Source organism: Tachysurus vachellii, chromosome 24 (genome assembly GCF_030014155.1).
Source record: "Tachysurus vachellii isolate PV-2020 chromosome 24, HZAU_Pvac_v1, whole genome shotgun sequence".
NCBI lineage: Eukaryota > Metazoa > Chordata > Actinopteri > Siluriformes > Bagridae > Tachysurus > Tachysurus vachellii.
Genome location: NC_083483.1, coordinates 3,442,174 through 3,463,449, shown reverse-complemented (window position 1 = coordinate 3,463,449; position 21,276 = coordinate 3,442,174). Strand labels below are relative to the sequence as shown.

The following is a 21,276-nucleotide window of genomic DNA, read 5'->3' as shown; positions in this document are numbered from 1 at the left end:
TGTGTGACATTGGAATGTTATAATGCTGAAGCAATGTACGGGAAACAAGAAATAAAACGTTAGTGTGTGTTAGAATGATATACAGACAGCCGATCTTTCTGGGAAAATGCGGAACGATGCTGATGGTTTATGAGGTAAAGAATTTTTGATTCGATTTTATCATTTGAAACAGCATTTCTGAAATACATATTGAACTAAATGTAGCCCAACGGAAAAAGATGTTGTTATTACTGTTAGAAAATGTGTTCATATCCCCCCAAAAACGCACAACGTGCCAATTTCTTAAGCAAAAAAAACAAACACAAGCGAAGAAAGTATCTTATCATTGATTTTTAGATTTTAGGTTTGTGTTATATGTTTACACAGAATAGTGTTTTCTTGTCACTGATACTTAGCTGTCATGAGAGAGTGCCAGATGACTTTGTTTATGCAGTGTATAATCACTATAGAGGATATAGGTTTGATTTAATTCATGCCTCAAGTGACATATGAGAAAAAAAGGAATCAAATACTGGAACGTTTCACAAATTGGGTTAACATGAGTTAAACTTTAGAGATTTTTACACTGCTCCTAACTCTGGGTTCTAGTCGTTCTAAACCTCGCTTTGACCCTGGCGAGAGGAACACATCACACTTGTGATTTACAGTTTAGAAACAGAGGGGCATGGTGGCTTAGTGGTTAGCACGTTCGCCTCACACATCCAGGGTTGGGGGTTCGAGTCCCGCCTCCACCTTGTGTGTGTGGAGTTTGCATGTTCTCCCCGTGCCTCGGGGGTTTCCTCCAGGTACTCCGGTTTCCTCCCCCGGTCCAAAGACATGCATGGTAGGTTGATTGGCATCTCTGGAAAATTGTCCGTAGTGCGTGAGTGAATGAGAGTGTGTGTGTGTGCCCTGCGATGGGTTGGCACTCCGTCCAGGGTGTATCCTGCTTTGATGCCCGATGACGCCTGAGATAGGCACAGGCTCCCCGTGACCCGAGGTAGTTCGGATAAGCGGTAGAAAATGAGTGAGTGAGTGAGTGTGAGTGTGTTTAGAAACATGTAGACAGTTTTATTTTTACAGAAAATGATCAAAACAAACGATGTCTGTCAGTAATAACCCAGTATTTCTTGAAAGAGACTGAAAAAAAAATTATTGTTGCTTAATTATAAATAATTATTTATGTTTTATGTTTTTATGAACATTTATGTATTTAAATATTTTTGTTGACATTTCTGTAAGACAAAATATTTTTTCCCTTCTTGTTTTAGATTCGAAAATTTTTTGAAATATTCCAAATAAATAAATCTAAGACCTTTACTTATACAGAACCTTGTTTTTAGTAAAGGTGATTTCATTTAAATATTCGTGGTGGATGAAATTAGAGGGTTTTAAGTTTGCTCTGAATACCAGAACATGTTCTCTCACATTCCTGCGTGTTTGTTTACAGCGGGCATGATGTTAGCATGACAGCTTGTCTTCTACTTCTTCTTTTTTTTTCCAAAGCCTTCCATGTAATCTGTAATCTCACGCACACAATACACAAACACACCCAGTCTCTGAACACTGATCTGATATATAGTAGGTATGTGTGTGTGTGTGTGTGTATGCTATTCGATAGCCATTCTTAAACAAAAACAACACCATTGAATAAGCTGCATTGTGGTACGCACAACTAATCTTTTATGACACGCCTCAATATTTAAAATACACCGTATTCTACTCTTCACTTGTAATATTAGACACAAGGATCACAGAATCAATTCACAAAAGGCTTGGACCTCAGGGCTGGGTACAGTACAGCACTTAGCCTTTAAAATAGAACATGGACTAAAGAGCAGACCACATACTGACAATGTGTTCACACATACAAATAAACAAGATTTGGAGTATCTGTAGGGGGGCACGGTGGCTTAGTGGTTAGCACGTTCGCCTCACACCTCCAGGGTTGGGGGTTCGATTCCCGCCTCCGCCTTGTGTGTGTGGAGTTTGCATGTTCTCCCAGTGCCTCGGGGGTTTCCTCCGGGTACTCCAGTTTCCTCCCCCGGTCCAAAGACATGCATGGTAGGTTGATTGGCATCTCTGGAAAATTGTCCGTAGTGTGTGATTGTGTGAGTGAATGAGAGTGTGTGTGCCCTGCGATGGGTTGGTACTCTGTCCAGGGTGTATCCTGCCTTGGCACAGGCTCCCCGTGAACCGAGGTAGTTCGGATAAGCGGTAGAAAATGAATGAATGGAGTATCTGTCTAAATCAGTGTAGAATCTGCTTTCATATTCACATTAGTCTCAATGAGACTCAATAAGAGAGTGTCATTAAAGGTGTTTGTGATGGTGTGTCTTTGTCATATATGCATTACAGCACAGCAGAATTCTTTTCTTTGCGTATCCCAGCTTGTTAGGAAGTTGTGGTCGGAGCACAGGGTCGGCCACGTTACGAGAGCAGAGAGGGTTACGAGCCTTGATCAAAGGCCCATAACTGGTACCTTGGCCATGCTGGGGGTTGAACCCACAATAACCTAATAATCCATAATCGCAACTTGACGAGCAATGACTGTCATTTGCTACAGTGTTAAATGTTCTTAGCTAGCAACTTATAGGGAAAATACTTAACTGGTTTTGCATAGAAACTTCCTGTGAACCTAAAGGAACTGCCCCTATTTTTCCAAATAACAGAGAAGCTCCACCCTTTTTCCCTCATAGCTCCTAAGCTCTACCCATTTCCTCCAAAAAGTGTTGAAAAGTGTTGATGAACTTGATTAAGTCAAAAAGTTCCGGCCAGCAAACCTGCCCATGTAGGTAGGGAAGGTTGTACTTGCGTGTAGAGAGAGGGTTGGAGTGAAAATGGGAAGACAAATCTGTGGACATTGCTAGGTGGTACTCTGCTGGCTGAATGGCTTCATCAAGGGACACCAGTCGGTGACACTGGACCCACTCTGCTGGTGCTGCTGGTGGTGTCATGAACAGCTCTAGCAGATCGAGAATCCCCCTGGAGTCGCTCTCTTCATACACTACTTAGAAGAGTCCTTGATCTGCTGGGTGAAGACAAGTGGGTGGCTGACCAGGAAGCATTGTTGAAGTACCTCAGGGCTATGGGGTAGTATGGCTAGCTAGTAGACCTATCTCCCAAAAAAAACAACCAAGCTGTCTAATTTCTAAAGATATAATAATTCCACAAATCTAAAAGGTATCACCAAAAGAACCATCATATGGCATGGTGATGGCATCAGATTTTAGGGCTGCTTTTCTTCAGCCAGAACTGGGGATTTTATCAAGGTTGAAGGAATCATGAATAATTACAAGAACATTTGATATTTGTTAAAAACCTTCAGTAGTCTACAAGTAAGGTGAAGATTAAAAGGAATCTCACATTACAGTACAACATTGACCTAAAACATGCATCCAAATCACCTGCTGTAGCCAGAGCTAAATCAAACTAAAGATCTGCTGGATGACCTGAAGCAAGCTGTGCACTAGAGATGCTCTTATAGTTTGAAAGATCTAGAAAGTTTTGAAAAGAAAGAATAGGAAAATATCGGCAAGTCAATATGTGTCGCAGTGATAGACTCTAATAGGTGGAATAAAACCAAAAGCTGCTTCAGCAAGGTATTCTTGCCAACTCTATTTATGAACTCAGTTTTCCAAACAGTCTCCACGGACTTTCCCATGAACTGCTAATATGTTTTCAATCTCCAGACTTCTGATTACTCACCTGTTCCCAATCTTTCTCTCTCTCACACACACACAAATTGCAAAGTAACACTCAGTAATGCTCAGTAATACTCTCAAATTTTACTATGCAATTCTTTATGCAATTTGTTTTTCTTTCTTTTTTTAGCCAATAATATTCAGAGGTAAAATTCCCTGCATTTCACTGGAACATTCTAGGAAAATAATCTATATTTGTTTATTTGATTCAACCTATAATATGTAATCTAACAATGCACATAAATGAACCTTTTTTTTAGGTGTTTTTATGGGATCGATGAACAAAAGCTTAATGAGATCAACTAACTTTATGATTGATTTTAACTGATGGTTAATGTCGCGTGCATTAAAAACAAAGAGCAGCACTAAAATTTGCTTATTTATTTTTATTTATGACGATCACAAAGGAAAACCTTGTTACTCTCCTTCCAGCCAATCAGAATCCAGTGCACTGTACTGACAGCCTAGTAATGAACAGTCCTGGAAATGAAGTCAGTCTTCATGGCTAGTTTGAATATGAGGGATTAGCAGATGTGCTAAAGCGGGCAGCTGAGGTGAGGATGATTTGGCTAAAGGAAATACAGATGGATGTTTATGTAAAACAATCGCATGCAAATCAGTCAGAGAAAGAGATCGCTTAAGGCTTTAGCTTTGTTGCCTACAAAGCTCTATTGTGCCCTTTTGTCCACAGGGTGTCTCTTTCGTCTTCAATGCAAAGCAGGCAGAACTTCCGAACGTGCCACATAATCAGCTGAGCTTACAGAATAACAGCTGTATACTGTATTCTAGACAAACATACAAATACATCAACCTGTTTGTCAACACAACGTACAAATTTGATTATAATATTTTTTTTATTTTTACTTATTATTTCTTCTTTACCATGCATTGTGTCATTTTAATTATTGTTTATTTTTTAGTTAGTAATTTTAATACAAATTAGTGTAGTTAATTAAACTGCCCAAAAACAAATGCCCATGAATATAGAATGTGGGAAGAAAGGCGTGTGTGTGTGTGTGTTTGTGAGTATGTGTGTATGTATATATGTGTGAGTGTGTGTGTCTGTATGTCTGTGTGTGTATATGTATGTGTGTATATGTGTGTGTGTGTGTTTGTGTGTGTGTGTGTGTGTGTGTGAGTGCGTGTGTGTGTATGTATGTGTTTATCTGTGTGTGTGTGTGTGTGTGTGTGTGTTGGATGCTGCATATCTGCCGCACTAACAGCAGGAGGAGCTCAGGTGCAGTTTTGTGGGCGCACACACACGCACGCACACACGCACTCACGCACGCAGACACGCACACACGCAAACACGCAGACACTGAGCAGAAGCGACAGCAGCAGAAGACAGAAGTAGAAGAGTCGGACGGTGAAGCACGAGCACCGATTAAACCGGGGATCTGGGGAATTCATTTTTACGCACGTGCCATTCAGCGCGTTCATCAATGGGACGATTTTGGTCCTCGGTGCTTTTCTTTTACCAATTTCGGAGTTTTTAATTTCTTTGTATAATCTGATCTGATTAAAAGGCGAATGAAGTGACGGGTGGATTTTACCTGCAAGTGCGGTGAGTGTGATATATAGTTAGATTCTAATAATACAGCGACATGTATATAAGCGGGTGCGCGTGCCATGTCCTTAAGTGATGGTGGTCTGGGAATAAATACGTATTATTAATATTAGTGTAGTTCGGTGGCTCGTATGTGAAGTTTGGAGCACGAGCGGGAGACTGACTGCGTCTTTTCACACACACACGCACACACACGCACACACATACACACATTCCCGAGACTAGCCCGGAACATCTATACAAAAACACATACAAATCTAAAAAAATTTGCATGCACGCGGTGACATTCGCGAGTCTGCCTCATTTATCGTGTCATTAACCGGCAGTTTCTGTAATAAAACCAGCGCGTGCAGTAACCAGCATTTAAGCACGCGCTATTTAAGCAATAAAGCGTTTGGGTGGCAGTTCAGGAGCGCGCGCTGTTTATATTACAGCCATCAAACACCAAGGGAACAGAAGAAACCTGAAATCTAGTGGACTGCAAACGGGGGGAAGAAAAAATGATGGGACAAAAGAAAGCAGCAGTGGGACACAAGGGGACGTGGGAGAATAAGAGGCACTTGGAGTAAGGAGATAAATACACACTACTTTGGGTCAGGGGAGATGTGGGGACTGTGGGATGGAGGGAGGGATGTATCACTGGAAATTGGTGCACAGTAAAACTCAGGGTTCTCAAAAAGTAAGGAACCCTGGAACGAAGGAAACTTTAGAAGCGAGTGAATATCTTAAAATAGGGAAGACGAGAAATTAGGGAACGCTGAAATCTCTGGAACGCTACAAATTAGAGAAGACTTTAAAAACTAGTGAAAACTAGTCAAGGTTAAAAATTAAGGAACAATGAAAGCTAAAGACCCCCCCCCCCCGCCCCCCAAAAAAAAAAAAAAAAAAAAAAAAAAAAAAAGGGAACACTGGAAACTGGCAACCACTAAGTACTAGGGGACAGTAGAATTTGGTGGACAACAAGGAACGCAGAAAGCTAGGACACTTGGATAGGATAGAAAATAACTAAATAAAACATTGTGATTAAGGAAACATTAAGGAACACTAGAAACTACAGCACCATCAAGGGAACTTGGGCTGGTTGATGAAGCTTACTAAGGAAACCCTTTCTGTTAGGGTTCCAGCTCGAACGGTTAGAGATGTAAAGATGAATCTGAAAGCAAGGATGAGTGTGTAGGGTGTAGTGAGTAGTGAGCGAGGGGACGCACTGTAACATGTACACACAAACTCTACACATACAACACAATCTCCACACAATCTTCACGCACAAAAATAAACCACACGTTCCACATGAAATACACACTCTACACACGAATTACACACTCTACACATGGAATACACACTACATATGGAATACACACTCTAAACATGGAATACACACTCTACACATGGAATGCACACTCTACACAAGGAATACACACGGAACACACACTCTACACACGGAACACACACTCTATACACGGAACACACACTCTACACACGGAACACACACTCTACACATGAATTACACACTCGAAACATGGAATACACACTCTACACATGAATTACACACTCTAAACATGGAATACACACTCTACACATGGAATACACACTCAACACAATGCAGCACACATTCTTCACATGGAATACACTCTACACATGGAATACACACTCTACACATGCAGCACACACTGTCCACATGGAATACACTCTAAACACGGAATACACACTCTACACATGGAATACACACTCTACACATGCAGCACACATGGAATACACTCTACACATGGAATACACACTCTACACATGCAGCACACACTGTCCACATGGAATACACTCTACACACGGAATACACACTCTACACATGGAATACACACTCTACACATGCAGCACACATGGAATACACTCTACACATGGAATACACACTCTACACATGCAGCACACACTGTCCACATGGAATACACTCTACACACGGAATACACACTCTACACATGGAATACACACTCTACACATGCAGCACACATGGAATACACTCTACACACGGAATACACACTCTACACATGGAATACACACTCTACACATGCAGCACACACTGTCCACATGGAACACACGCTCTCCACATGGAACACACACTCTACACACGGAATACACACTCTACACACGGAATACACACTCTACACATGCAGCACACACTCTACACATGGAACACACACTCTACACACAAAACACACACTCTCTATCTCTATACAAAACACACTCTACACACAACACACTCTACACAAAACACACTCTCTACACAAAATACACACTCTCTATCTCTACACACAACACACTCTCTCTACACACAAAACATGCTCTCTATCTCTACAAAACACACAACTCTCTTCACACAAAACTCTCTCTACACATAACACATGCTCTCTATCTCTTCACACAACACACACTCTCTTCACACAACACACTCTCTCTACACACAATACTCTCTCTACACACAACACACACTCTCTTCACACAACACACACTCTCTTCACACAACACACTCTCTCCACACACAACACTCTCTCTACACACAATACACTCTCTCTACATACAACACATGCTCTCTATCTCTATACAAAACACACTCTCTACACACAACACACTCTCTACACACAACACACTATCTCTACACACAACACATGCTCTCTACACACAACACACTATCTCTACACACAACACATGCTCTCTACACACAACACATGCTCTCTACACACAACATACTCTCTCTACACACAACACACTCTCTCTACACACAACACATTCTCTCTACACACAATACACTCTCTCTACACACAACACATTCTCTCTACACACAACACATTCTCTCTACACACAATACACTCTCTCTATGCACAACACATTCTCTCTACACACAAAACATTCTCTCTACACAAAACACATGCTCTCTATCTCTATACAAAACATACACTCTCTACACACAACACACACTCTCTACACACAACACACACTCTCTACACACAACACACTCTCTCTACACACAACACACTCTCTCCACACACAACACATGCTCTCTATCTCTATACAAAACACACTCTCTTCACACATTCTCTCTACACACAACACACTATGTCTACACACAGCACACACTCTCTACACACAACACACTCTCTCTATGCACAACACATTCTCTCTACACACAATACACTCTCTCTACACAAAACACATGCTCTCTATCTATATACAAAACACACACTCTCTTCACACAACACACACTCTACACACAACACATGCTCTCTATCTCTATACAAAACACACTCTCTTCACACAACACACACTCTACACACAACACACTCTCTCTACACACAACACATGCTCTCTATCTCTATACACAACACACTCTCTACACACAACACACACTCTCTACACACAACACACTCTCTCTACACACAACACACTCTCTATATACACAACACACTCTCTACACACAACACATGCTCTCTATCTCTATACAAAACACACACTCTCTTCACACAACATTCTCTCTACACACAACACACGCTCTCTACACAAAACACAGTCTTCATATGCAAGACAAACTCTCTACACACAATACACATGCTACTCACAACACATTGTTGCTCATGTGTAATGCACATTATTTACATGTAACACACACTCTCCACACTCAACACACACTCAATTCTATCTCTCCATCTCTCTTTCACTTTCTTTGTCTGTTGCTTATTTTCTCTCTCTCTCTCTCTCTCTCTCTCTCTCTCTCTCTCTCTCTCTCTCTCTCTCTCTCTCTCTGTCTCTCTCTCTTAATATAGAGCATGTGGAACATGTAAGCAATAAACTCTGTATAAATAAATGTCCTGTTACGGAAAACTTCACATATCAACAATTCCACACTTTTTAAACCTGTTTATGTAGCGTGGCCACTGCACAAGTCCCTGTGAATGAGCTGTTACTATAGAAACGGTAATACACAGGCTTAATAGAAAACTGAGATTTGCAGCTGCATGACTGTCAGAGCTGCGACGACAGAACATTAATCAACGCCTTAACATCAGCACTGAGAAGGTAATGGAATAGTTTTAATTACTGGATAACTGGATATTAGGCAAGTTGCACATCTCTCAACTGTACAAACAACCCGAGTTAAAGGTAAAAGAACCCCAGCTGTCTATGTAGTGCGAAGAAGCACCACAATTCCCATTCCTCACATTCTTAGCTTTATTTCGAAACAATGCTGGATGCCTGGAAGTGGGCGGAAGTACCAGAGTTTTGTTTTTACATCTATTCATAGTTGTTTGTTTCAGAACCGCAGAATAATGTTGCTTTTCGAAATACAGAAAGCAAAAAAAAATAAAAAATGAACCGATACACAAAACAGGAAAGACACTGACCAATCAGGACCCTATGATGTTTTCTCGTCAAGTAACTTCAGCTCTGTATTGTAAGCTTTGCCTATACTAATCTGAAAATTAGCACATTTGTAGCAGGAGCTAAATATATTTGTGGAACTGAGACCCAGAAACCCAAAGGAAGGACATTGTGAACTAGTAAATTATCCACTCATTGACTAGTCAGTCAAATATATTTAATTACATGGGTTGGGTTTCCGTTTGCGTCAGTAGCTAGCGAACGTATCAGTGAGCAACCTCCCCATGAGGAGACCAAGCGAAAGGAGGTTATTATCCTTAATGAATTTGCTGGAATTGCTTTTTACAGTAATAAAAAAAAAGATTTTAGGAGTCATTTGGAGTACCCCATTAAATTCAAATACACACCCAAGAGCAAAATACTGATACCAAAAAGACTCAACATTGGTTCTGCAATCAATCTTCACAAAATCCACCATGAGAGCTAAAAGCTGCTCCCGAGGCGTGTTGGTGTGTTGGTGTGATATCAATCTCCTGTCCAAGCACGGTGAGTTTTTTAGAAGCGATGACTGTCATCGCTGACGCATTATTCCCAGAGACAGACGTAAAAATGGCAATTAACAGCATAGCAGCAGTTAACAGTAATGAGAAGAGTGCAGTCGTTATCCGAGGATATTTCTGATCAGATTAAATAGAGGATCAGTCCAGACAGAGCACACGTCTGGCTGGTAGACAAGTGAACCAGCGTGGTATGCTGGAGGTCTTAGCCTGTGCGCCTGTGCTTGGATAAAGTAATGAATTACACACGAGTGAGCATGTAATAAGGAGAAGAAACATTTGTAAGAGTTGTAAAGCACACTCGGGCACGTTACAAAGCATCTCTCTTTTACACACACACACACACACATACACACTTAAAGTGCAGTCTGTCATTTTACTGAGAGAGAAAAAAACATGAAACGAAAAGTGGTGCCTTGCGTACAACTGGGACGATTTCCAAAAACAAAACAAAACAAAAAAAAACATGTTATTAAAACCATTTATTATATTGAAGTCATGTGTATGAGCTGTTCCTATAGTAACAATAACATGGCAACAATAGCAACGCATCGATGTTATAGTTCCATGTTACAACCGGAACTGCTTGTGATGTGTGAAATGATCAAGACGTTTCAACCAATCAGATTCGAGCTTTCAGCTTCTTCATTGTTAGTAAAATAATAACGCCATACAGCTTGGTCTTGGGGCGGAGCTATCACTTATATAACAAGTTTTATTCCTACTAACTACGACTTATCACCAAAACACCTAGAACATTTACATGCTGTGTGTGTGTGTGTAACCTGCTCTCACATTATTTAGAGATAAGGCAGCAGCTGGTGCTTCCAGATGTTAATTTTTCATTCCGCATTCCACTCTGTCCTGTTGATCTAATAACGAACGTCTGTGAAATAATTACAGCTAATCTGATTAGCATCTGAGTGTGAGGATGAAATTCTCTCGAACTTTTTTTTTCCAGAACAGCACAGAAGGTTAAAGAGGGAAAAATTACAAATGATGTTCAATGCAGTTAATTAGTCAGGACAGGGTAATAACACAAAGCAAGCGGTTTCGATAAGAGCGAATACGCGTATCGTCGCTTTATTAGGAACACCTGTACACTTACACGTTTATGCGCTATCTAGCCAGCCGATCACGTAGCAGCAGCACAATATTTTCCAGTTAATGTTACATGTTACAGTTACAGCCGTGAGCAGAAAAGCATCTCATCCTGCACAACCTTCAGGTGGATGAACTCCAGTAGCAGAAGACCACATCAGCTTTCTCTCCTGACAGCCAAAAACAGGAATCTGACCCTAACATGATCACAGACTCATCCAAACTGGACAGTTTGATTCATATGCTTCATATGTTTCATATGCTTTTCTGCTCACTACAGTTTTAAAGAGTGATAATTTGAGAAATTGCCGTGTGTGAAAATCCCACAAGAACAAGAATTTATGAAATAAATTCCATCTGGTACCAACAAGCATGAGGTTAAAGTCACAGAGATGTTTTATGTGAACATTAACTGATGCTCTTGACCTGCATTTATGTGATTTTATTAAAGCTGATGGTGAGCATAAGTCCAAGCAGTTAGCATATGAGAATAAATTAATTGATATTACTTTCTGTTATTAGGCCAAGTTTGAGAAAACACTTCTGGTTGTGTGTGTGTGTGTGTGTGTGTGTGTGTGTGTGGGATGCAATCCAGATTCCACTGTGGTTGAATAATTCCTCAAGGTTCAAAACCAGATTAATTAGCTTGGCACATTTCAAGTAGGTGTATTATGTGACAAAATGTCATGCCGATATTCAAGAGGTTAGAATATCCGGCTGATTATTAGCCAATCACAAGCTGTCTCATATGATAAAAATAGCATAAATGTCTACATATTTAGCTAAACACACCATCAACTAGTCAACGCAAAACAAACTAGCTAACAGTTCATAAAATCCACTCCTCTAGAAAAACAACACAGTTTAGTTTTACGGTGCTAAAAGTAAACACTAATTAATATTCCACTGATCTCAAATTAGCAAATTAGCGATCTGAGGCCTGTCGTTGTGACAACTAATGAAAAGGTGAAAACTACACATTCTGGATAAGAGAGCTTTATTACTAGCTTTAGCACACTGAATGTCAAACTCCTTCTATCAGTGTTGTAAACAGTGTCCGTTATTGAGACGTGTCCAGACCTGAAACACGGCTGCTACACACGCCAAACCGCTAGACACTAACAGCTTCAATATTTCATGAGGAGGGTCCATATTAGTGCAGTTAAAATGTAAATATTAGACAGTTTCATGAGCTAAAATTGAAATAAACAGCTTTTCCTGGTGTTATTAAATGGGACATAGTGTTCACCCCGAGCATTCAGGTTGCAGCGGTTAGCAACAAGCTGCTAATAAGCTACTGAAAACAGCCCATTAGAGCACCTCCAGAAATTCATCCGTGATATAAAAACAGAGATGCAGGAAACATTTCCTCAGCGGCACCGAGGGTTCATTATCCTGTTCGAATCGAGGCTATTTTAAATATTTAAAATAAATTTGTAACATTGGAAAAAACAAGCAATGTTTCGCCAATAAATGGACAAAAAATGTAAAAAAGAAATGAAAACTAAATATCATAGTGAAATAATACATATTGTCAGTAAATGGATTTACCAGATGATTTGTAAAGTCATAAGTCCTCCAGAAAAGGCTTAAACATAATAGTGCTTTTCAATACAGCCATAAATAGGCAGCCTTTATATAGTAAAGATGTTTTTTTTTTTATTAGCTTTTTTAATTTCATTACATTTTGTGCCTATCCTTTTATTTGTTTTATTTAATCAGATATATTAAAAGAATTTAAAACATTGACATCACAAATTCTGCAACATAGCAGGACCTCTGATATTAGCAGAAAAAAAAGTGGTTTTGTTAGTGTGCTCATTTACATTTTGCCGAATTGCAAAAGTCACGATTAACAACTGGAAAGAAAAAGATAACATGAATCATCCTGAGTGATATTTGTTTGGCTAAATGTACTTAAGATCTGGTGTGTATGATTGATGATTGCGTGTTAAGCAACTCTTGATCCGTTGCCATTTCATACAAGACTGCAGATGTATTAAAGTCTAATTTATCAGCGCTACTGAAACATGACATGCGCTTGGAGTAAATGGTGTTTTTGCAACCCACCCTGATTGACTGTGGGATTTACAAGTAGTACAACTGCCTGCTTTTTTTTTGCAGAGCCTCATTATTTAACATGCGTGGGAGGCTGAAATCTTAGCTTCAGCGAGTCCTAATGGGGCAGCAGGCCTTTCCCCCTTGTGTATTGTTTTAATCTCATTTTGTGCGCCCCATGCCCGGGTCCCCGGGTGGGAATAAACGAGCAGTGTTTGATCGTTTCATCTCTTCCTTGCGCTTCATTTCGTCAGTGCCCACGGCCTGGGATTTTTTCCTGCCGCTGTTTGATTTCAGCAGGGAAATCGATTGTCTGTAGCATCACTGTCAAACAGATGTGCCGCCGCTGCCTCGTCACGGCAGATCAAAATTGCGTTACACCTTATGAAAAATGACTAGATGTATGTCTCGCTGCAGGAAGAGTGCTACGACAATGTGAATAACCTCACAGGACAAGTTATCAGAGCATGCATCTTGAATACATAATCAGCATTGAAGGTTGGCCAGCCAAGAAAGTAGTAATAATAATAATAATAATAATCCAGATCCCTATCAGGAAACATCCGGAGCAATTGAAATGAGTCATTTAACAAGTAGATATGCACATGTGCGTAATATTTTTTTATTGCTTTTTCCTCACAATATCCTGTGTTTTAATTTAAGATTTAAATTTTCTTTCTCTCTTTCCTCTACCTCTCTTAGTTGTGGCTTTAACAGATGAAAAAAACAGCAAAACAGTCTCTATATTGTCTGAAAATGTTGGATCGAGTGTGGTGATGGTGGGGTTTGAGGATAGTTGTACAAACAAATCAAAATTAGCACCAATTGGGAAGTGCAGTGAAAAACATTAACATATGCTAACATAGTTACAATCCTCAGGTTATTTATACATATATGTGGTGGAGATAGTCTTTGTACCTTTTTAATAACAGGAGCTCGTTCGACTTTGTATTTCTATAGTAACAACTCAGTCGCAGGAACCTACAGTATGTGGCAGATGCTCCACACAAACAGGGTGTATTCGGCGATATGGTGAGCTTTTCTGCACGTACATGTTTGTTTGTTAACATTTATAAGAGTCTCCAGTGTCAGTTCTTTGTAACTGTGAGCGGCAAAGCTGTCACTTTTGCCGCTTGTAGTGAGATCCAGCAACATTTTTAGGATGTAGTCTTTAATCATATACTTCAAAATGAAAAGGTCTGATGAAAAGTTTAACAGAGCTCCTGTCTGTGGCTTCTGAACACCTGTGAACCCTTGACAGCTAAAAGAAAACATTTTAGAATCTACACACTGTTAGGGGGATTTTGCAAGGTGCAGAGATGATTAGAAGCAGGTGAGCAACTGATGACACAAGCATTTGAATGTTGAAAACAAGGATGTATATAACAGATTTCAGTAATTAAGGTCTAATCAACACTTTATTCTTTCTTTTTTTTCACACATCATATTCTGGTAACTAATTCCTGGTTTTCTTATTTTTCTTGTCTTTGCAGACACCCGAGAGAGACAATGCTGGCCAGGATTGTGTTCATTTGTTCCTTTTTAGCTTGTGCTAGTTTTCAGGAAGATGAGAGCCCTAAGGTATCATTTGGAGGAGCTTGTGAAATGTTGTGTGCCTGTGAGGAGAAAGATGGCATGTTGAACGTAAACTGTGAGGAAAGGAACATAAACAAGATCTCTCAAGTACAGGTACCTTCAGATAGACCTTTCCATTTGAATCTATACAAAAATGATATTGTGGAGCTGCTCCCAGAGGAAATGGAGTCTTTCAGGAATGCAGTCACATTACATCTGGGTGGTAACAGCATACAAGAGTTGGTGCCTGGGGTTTTTGCTGCACTAGGCTCCTTAAAGAAGTTGCACATCAATAGTAATTTCCTGGTGATGTTGAAGGAGGATACTTTTCATGGCTTGGTAAATTTGGAATACCTCCAGGCTGACACAAACTTTATCCGAGTCGTGGAGCCTGGGGCTTTCAGCAAACTTGTCCGTCTCAAAGTCCTGATCCTCAATGACAACTCAATTGACTTCCTTCCAAGCAACATCTTCCGATTCGTGCCTCTGACCCATTTGGACCTACGTGGAAACAAGCTCCAGACCCTCCCTTATGTGGGCTTTTTAGAGCACATCGGACGCATCATTGAGCTTCTTCTAGAGGACAACAACTGGGTCTGTGACTGTCAGAACCTTCATTTGAAAGTCTGGATTGAGAACATGCGAGCACAGTCGGCCATTGGGGAAGTGGTTTGCAGCAGTCCTCAGCATCTCAAGGGTATCCCTCTGGCCAAAGTGAAACGGGACATATTGTGCCCCTCCCATGCGGATATAACTTTTGAGGAGCCATCCAAATCTCTAGACATGGTGGTCACCCCTTCCACAAAGGTGCTCCAAATACCAGACTCAAGAAATGAAGCAAAGATCCCCACATCTTCTCATGTTCCAAAGACATCCTGCGCATCACAGTGTTCTTGTCATAACCATCCCAGCTCTGGGTTCCTAATCCACTGTGAGGATCGGGGCATCCAAAGGATATCGGATCTTGGAATTTTTCAGCAAAGTCCGAGTAAGCTTGTTTTATCTGGGAACATGATAGAGAGACTTCTAAAATATGATTTTGTCACATATGACAGTTTGGAAGTGCTGAATCTGGCAAACAACCAAATAAACTATATAGACAATGAAACTTTCCTAAGTTTAAGCAGTCTTAAAAAGTTGTATCTAAATGGCAACAGGATAGAGAAGATTACTGCAACTATGTTTGTGGGCCTCCACAATCTGGAGAACTTGTACTTGGAATATAATGCGATCAGAGAGATTGAGGCAGGGTCATTCAACCCTTTGACAAACCTAAAGCTCCTGTTTTTAAACAACAACCAGCTCAGTGCTCTACCAGCCCAGATATTTAGAAACGTGCCCTTGGCCAAGTTGAATTTGCGAAACAACCTATTCATGCACCTGCAGGTCAGCAATGTGTTGGAGCAGCTTGAGTTCCTGGAACAGATTTACCTTGAGGAGAATCCTTGGGACTGCACTTGTGATCTAGTCAGCATGAAGCAGTGGTTGGAGAAGCTGAGAAAAGATACAGTAGTGGGATCCATCTTGTGCCATAGTCCAAAAAAGGTGGTGAATGCTGAGGTCAGGCACCTGAAGCATGATGTACTCTGCCCTGGTTTGGTCACCCTAAACTCCCTGCCTTCAAGTGAATTTGGGGTTGTAACAACAGAAGCACCAGATGAAGGTATAAACAGCTTCTTCCAGTCCATAACAGATGCAGTTCCTCTTTCTGTCCTTATACTCTGCCTTCTTATTCTCTTCCTTACCATCATCTTCTGCTCTGCTGGCATAATTGTCTTTGTCTTGCATCGCCGACGCAGTCATTCCAAGAAAAAGCAAGCTGAGGAGCAGCCTCGTGAAAACAGCCCAATCCACCTGCATTATAGCATGTATGGACAAAAAACAACTCATCACTTGGCTGAGAGACATGACACAAACATGTATGATGAACCCTCCCGAAGTCCCATTATTCAGGTTTGCAGGAACCCCAGCTATTGTTCACAGCACAAAGACTATGACACAGAGGATTATGACACAGAAAAATCAAATCGTCTTTGCCACAGTATCATGGATAAGGAGAATGGCTCCCCCCTTACGGGGTCAATGAAGTACAAAGCTGTGTCCCATGAGTATCCTGCTGATTTTGTTTCTTTGGGTGACAAGGGATCTTTGTACAAAAATATCCTGGAGCGGGACCGTGAACTCCAACAACTTAGCATCACAGAATATCTCAGGAAAAGCATCCCACAGCTACAAGACATGCAAGTCCCTGGGCATCATCAAGAGCTCAAACTGATGGAGACGCTTGTGTACACCAGGCCACGGAAGGTTATGGTGGAGCAGACTAAAAACGAGTACTTTGAACTGAAAGCTAATCTACACGCCGAACCGGATTACTTGGAGGTACTCGAGCATCAGACAACTTTTAACTGAGATACAGCACACTGTAACACTTTAATAGCAGACCTGCTTTGAGAGATAATACCCAAAGTGCCTTGATGATTTTTGAGCAGACATAACATGCAGCTACTGATCTTTGTGAATGTGGTCATTTAGGGGAACGCAGAAAAAATGTGTGTTGCTGAAGCGGAACCAAGACCATGACCTACTTTGCATAATTTCACATCAAATGAGGTCATCGTCTATTCCGTTTTGTCTTGTCAATTTGCCATAAATATCATGTGCCATTGGCCAAATGCAGCTACAGTCTAGTACTATAGGACACATTGGTTAACTTGTCACCTTGTACTCTCTTAAAAATATCCTTTAAATATTCTACATATGCCCCTTTTCCACCAAAAAGAACCGAGTGCTGGTTCAACGTTGGTTCCACTTTCGAACTTTCTAAGAACCAGGTTGCCTTTCCACCGGCTAGAGAGCCGTCACAGAGCCGAGTCTGACGTCACTGTATACGTGTCACGTTTCCCAGCAACTTTAGCGCAGCAGCGACAAACACACAAAACACATCAACAATGGCGGATGTTGCTTTACTGTTAATGCTCATGGCTTTGTGAACCTACATTAGCATCCAAACGCGGCGAATCCAACGTGAACGTGCAGCTCCATGTAATCTGTATAAACGGAGGTTGTTATCGAGAAAGTACATAACGTTATTTTATCATTAACCCAGAAAAAAGTTAGCCTTAGCATGTAGCTACCTACTATTATGTGTGCTGATAATTGATCATATTGCGGTAAAGTAAAAGTGTATTAAGCATTAGTATACTTAAGGTACATTATCTATGCACTAACAGTAGCCCCACCCACAGCCCCGCCCCCAGCCCCTGACACAAGCGGTTCTTAAGTCTATACCGGCAACGTTTTGGTGCTACTTAAGAACCACTTTTCCTGGTTCAGAGCCGGTGCTTTGGCTGTCGAAAAAGAAAGAACTGGTTCTAAATTAGGCTCTAAACCAGCACTCAAACTGCCTCGGTGGAAAAGGGGCAATAGATTCCTACCACATCACTCCAGTTTGAAACAATGATCAGGATGATTGTGAGTCTGAATTGACAAAATCAGTGTTTGTGACTACTTTTAAATTTGCCCTATGACCCAACCTGATTCACAGTATCTGGAAAGGCAAGAGGGGCAATACAGTTTTGCAGCTGATAAAGCCAGTGTCAAAGCACCATAACTATAGAGCCATTGAACCAAGTTTACCATTGGCTATACCTGTCACACATAGACACTTAATTACCTAAGAAAATGTCAATCGTGTCTTTTTTTATTTGTATAGTACAAATCACAAATTATTGGCAAATACCTAGATCCTACCTGGTGCTATCCATATGGCTTTTTTTAGAACAGGGTTTTTAAAGTGGTTCTTAATAGGATCATTTGATAATTTAAGGTTGTCAGTTTTAAGGGTTTTTTTTATGTGTTGTAGGATATACAATATTTATAGAGTGAAATTCAGTTGTGGTGCATGTCCGCTGGATGTAACAGCCATCCATACCTGTGCAAAACAATCTTATCCCTCTTGCTTGCCTGGTTGCCAAAGTGAGCTAGGTCAGGACAATTAGTTAATTAACTAAAATTAGTGCTCCCTATTGATGGGTCAATAATCTTTGTGATCGGTAACATCAGTATACAGATATTCCTGGCACTTTGTGGTGGAAAAGTGCAATTAAAGTCTAAATCTCTTTGTCTTCCATGCAGCGGCTGTTAAAGCCATTAAAGTTTCTAACTGGCTGTTGGAGTGCTTTTGTTTGGTGGACTGGTTCTCATTAAACACTGCTGTACCTTAACCTTAACTCGTACCAACACCGTAATCCTATGTTGTTTTTTATGGGGTAGAATGGTGCCAGTATTTAGTGAAGAAGAAGAGAAGACGTGTGCAGAAGGTACACCTGATAAATTGTCAGCTCGGTCTTATTTTTATTATGTCTGCTGTGCATTTTTTCATAAAGTTGTATTTATTTATTCCTGACATTGTTTCGGCAAAACAAAAAGCAAAGTTCTGTCCATAACATTTTATCTGTTGCCTCTCATCACAACCCCAGCAATTACTGCAGTTCAGAATTTTACAGAAAAACAAAATAAAACAAAATAATTGCACTACTCAAAATGCCATTTAAGAGATGGCACTTGACAATCAAGTGTAGCTACCGGTGTGTATGAGATTGATGTATACAAGTTTTTTTTTTCTTTTGAATTTCATTACTCTACATAATAAAACAAAGTCTTTTGTCTCAGCATGATAAATGATTATGCAGGGTGGTTTGAAAGGATTTGCTGTATGTAAGAGCACCATAGCTTTATTTTGTACTGATGTAGATCAGAGTTTATTTATTCTGTATATATTTGTACATAACGGAACGTTTCTATGTATGTGTGCCTTTCGATGTTGTAATGATTGATGTAAATAAAAGTTACAGTAAAGTGTACAGTAAAAATTAGCATCGACACCATGCTAGCACTGAGTTTCCTTTTCGATAACTTTGACATTATATGCATTTAAAAGAGATACGTTACTGTGTTGAAATATAGAATAATCTATTTTCTCACCAAGCTCACTACAAGACTATTTGATGGAAATTCAATAAAGCATGTTAAATGACTAATATATATATTCTTTGTATTTTCAGCATCTAAAATAAATTCTTGGTGCATGTAATTAATCCTAACATTTCGTGTTAAGCCTCCAAATTTGCACTTTTCATTCTCTGCTCATTTTTGCCTCAAAGTTATAATACGTAGTATATCCTAATAATAGTATTTCTACTCTGTTAAAAACTTCTTTTGTTAGAAAAATGTATTCTTTATTGTAGTATGGCAAACATGTAGTATTGTATAACAGAGCTACGTTAAACTCCTACACACTCTAATGCTTCAGAAATGACTAACATAACCCATTTTTAGAACATAAATAATGAATATACCTGCACATTGATGTTAATCAAAGGAGGATGTTTTCCAACAAGCAAAGTGCAAAACAATGTTTACTGTCTGCAGTGAGGCTGGAAATCAATAACGGTGAATATTTTTAGCTGAGAAACAAGGAGAAAAATTCACAGAGCTCCTAAAATGGACGTGTCTATGCTAATGCATGCGAGCATATGCAAATGAAAAAAAAAAAAATGGTTAGAATTGTTTTGCTCATATGCAGTGCTAATTAAGAACAATCTAATTAAAAAAAATCTAATCTGAGTCCAATCAGATTCACAAGAAAATTATGGACAGTATTTTTATTTATTTATTTATTTATTTATTTATTTATTTATTTATTTATTTATTTATGTTTAGCACTGCTTAGTAAATGTGGCTAACACAGTGTTGCTAACTAGATTTCATACTCCAGAAAACACACAGGCTCAAAGCGGAGAAGAAAAACAAATGCCACAGGAGCTTGACAGACAGATACAAAAATAAATAAATAACTTTCAGATAGCGTTCGTGACATGCTGCCATGACACTTAGAACAAAATATGGACATGAATGCAAAGTGTGCACTTTTTTTTCCACAGAAATGTTGGCATGTTTAATGATGTCCTGCTAGTTAGCATTATCGTCTCACTGACATTCACTGAAGAGCTGAGGAAAGGAATTTTAAAGTACAGTTCTGCATAGCGTTTAGCTCTTAGCCAGTAGTTGTTTCTCAAGCTAGATAACACTAGGTAAGTTATTTCGATGAATATTTAATCATTTAATTTATTTAAATCACCATATTGATGGCATTTCTTTAGCTATTTGTGGCATAAATATTTGGGTCTGTATTCATGAAAATTCTTAGTGCAAAGAGTAAAAAACTGTAAAATGAAATTATTTTCGTGACCAATTATATTAGTGATAACAATCACAGAGAAATGCCCCATGTATATATATGGCATTTATAGATACTCTAAAATCTCTGAATCAGAGCTGAAATGCCATAGCAGCCGAAATGCTATAA

General features: G+C 39.7%; 1 protein-coding gene across 2 annotated transcripts; it reads left to right on the top strand.

Annotated features, from left to right (window-relative positions):
* The first annotated feature begins 9 nt into the window (after positions 1-9).
* On the top strand, positions 10-19,780 carry slitrk6 (SLIT and NTRK-like family, member 6). 2 transcript variants are annotated; one of them, XM_060860655.1, is made up of 2 exons: positions 10-134; positions 14,825-19,780. In XM_060860655.1, exons 1-2 carry the CDS (start codon positions 130-132, stop codon positions 17,316-17,318), a joined length of 2,499 nt encoding a protein of 832 aa, XP_060716638.1. In that variant the 5' UTR covers positions 10-129; the 3' UTR covers positions 17,319-19,780. The 2 variants fall into 2 exon arrangements, with proteins under 2 accessions (XP_060716638.1, XP_060716639.1); XM_060860656.1 differs by lacking the exon at positions 10-134 and adding an exon at positions 4,994-5,247.
* The last annotated feature ends 1,496 nt before the right edge of the window (positions 19,781-21,276 follow it).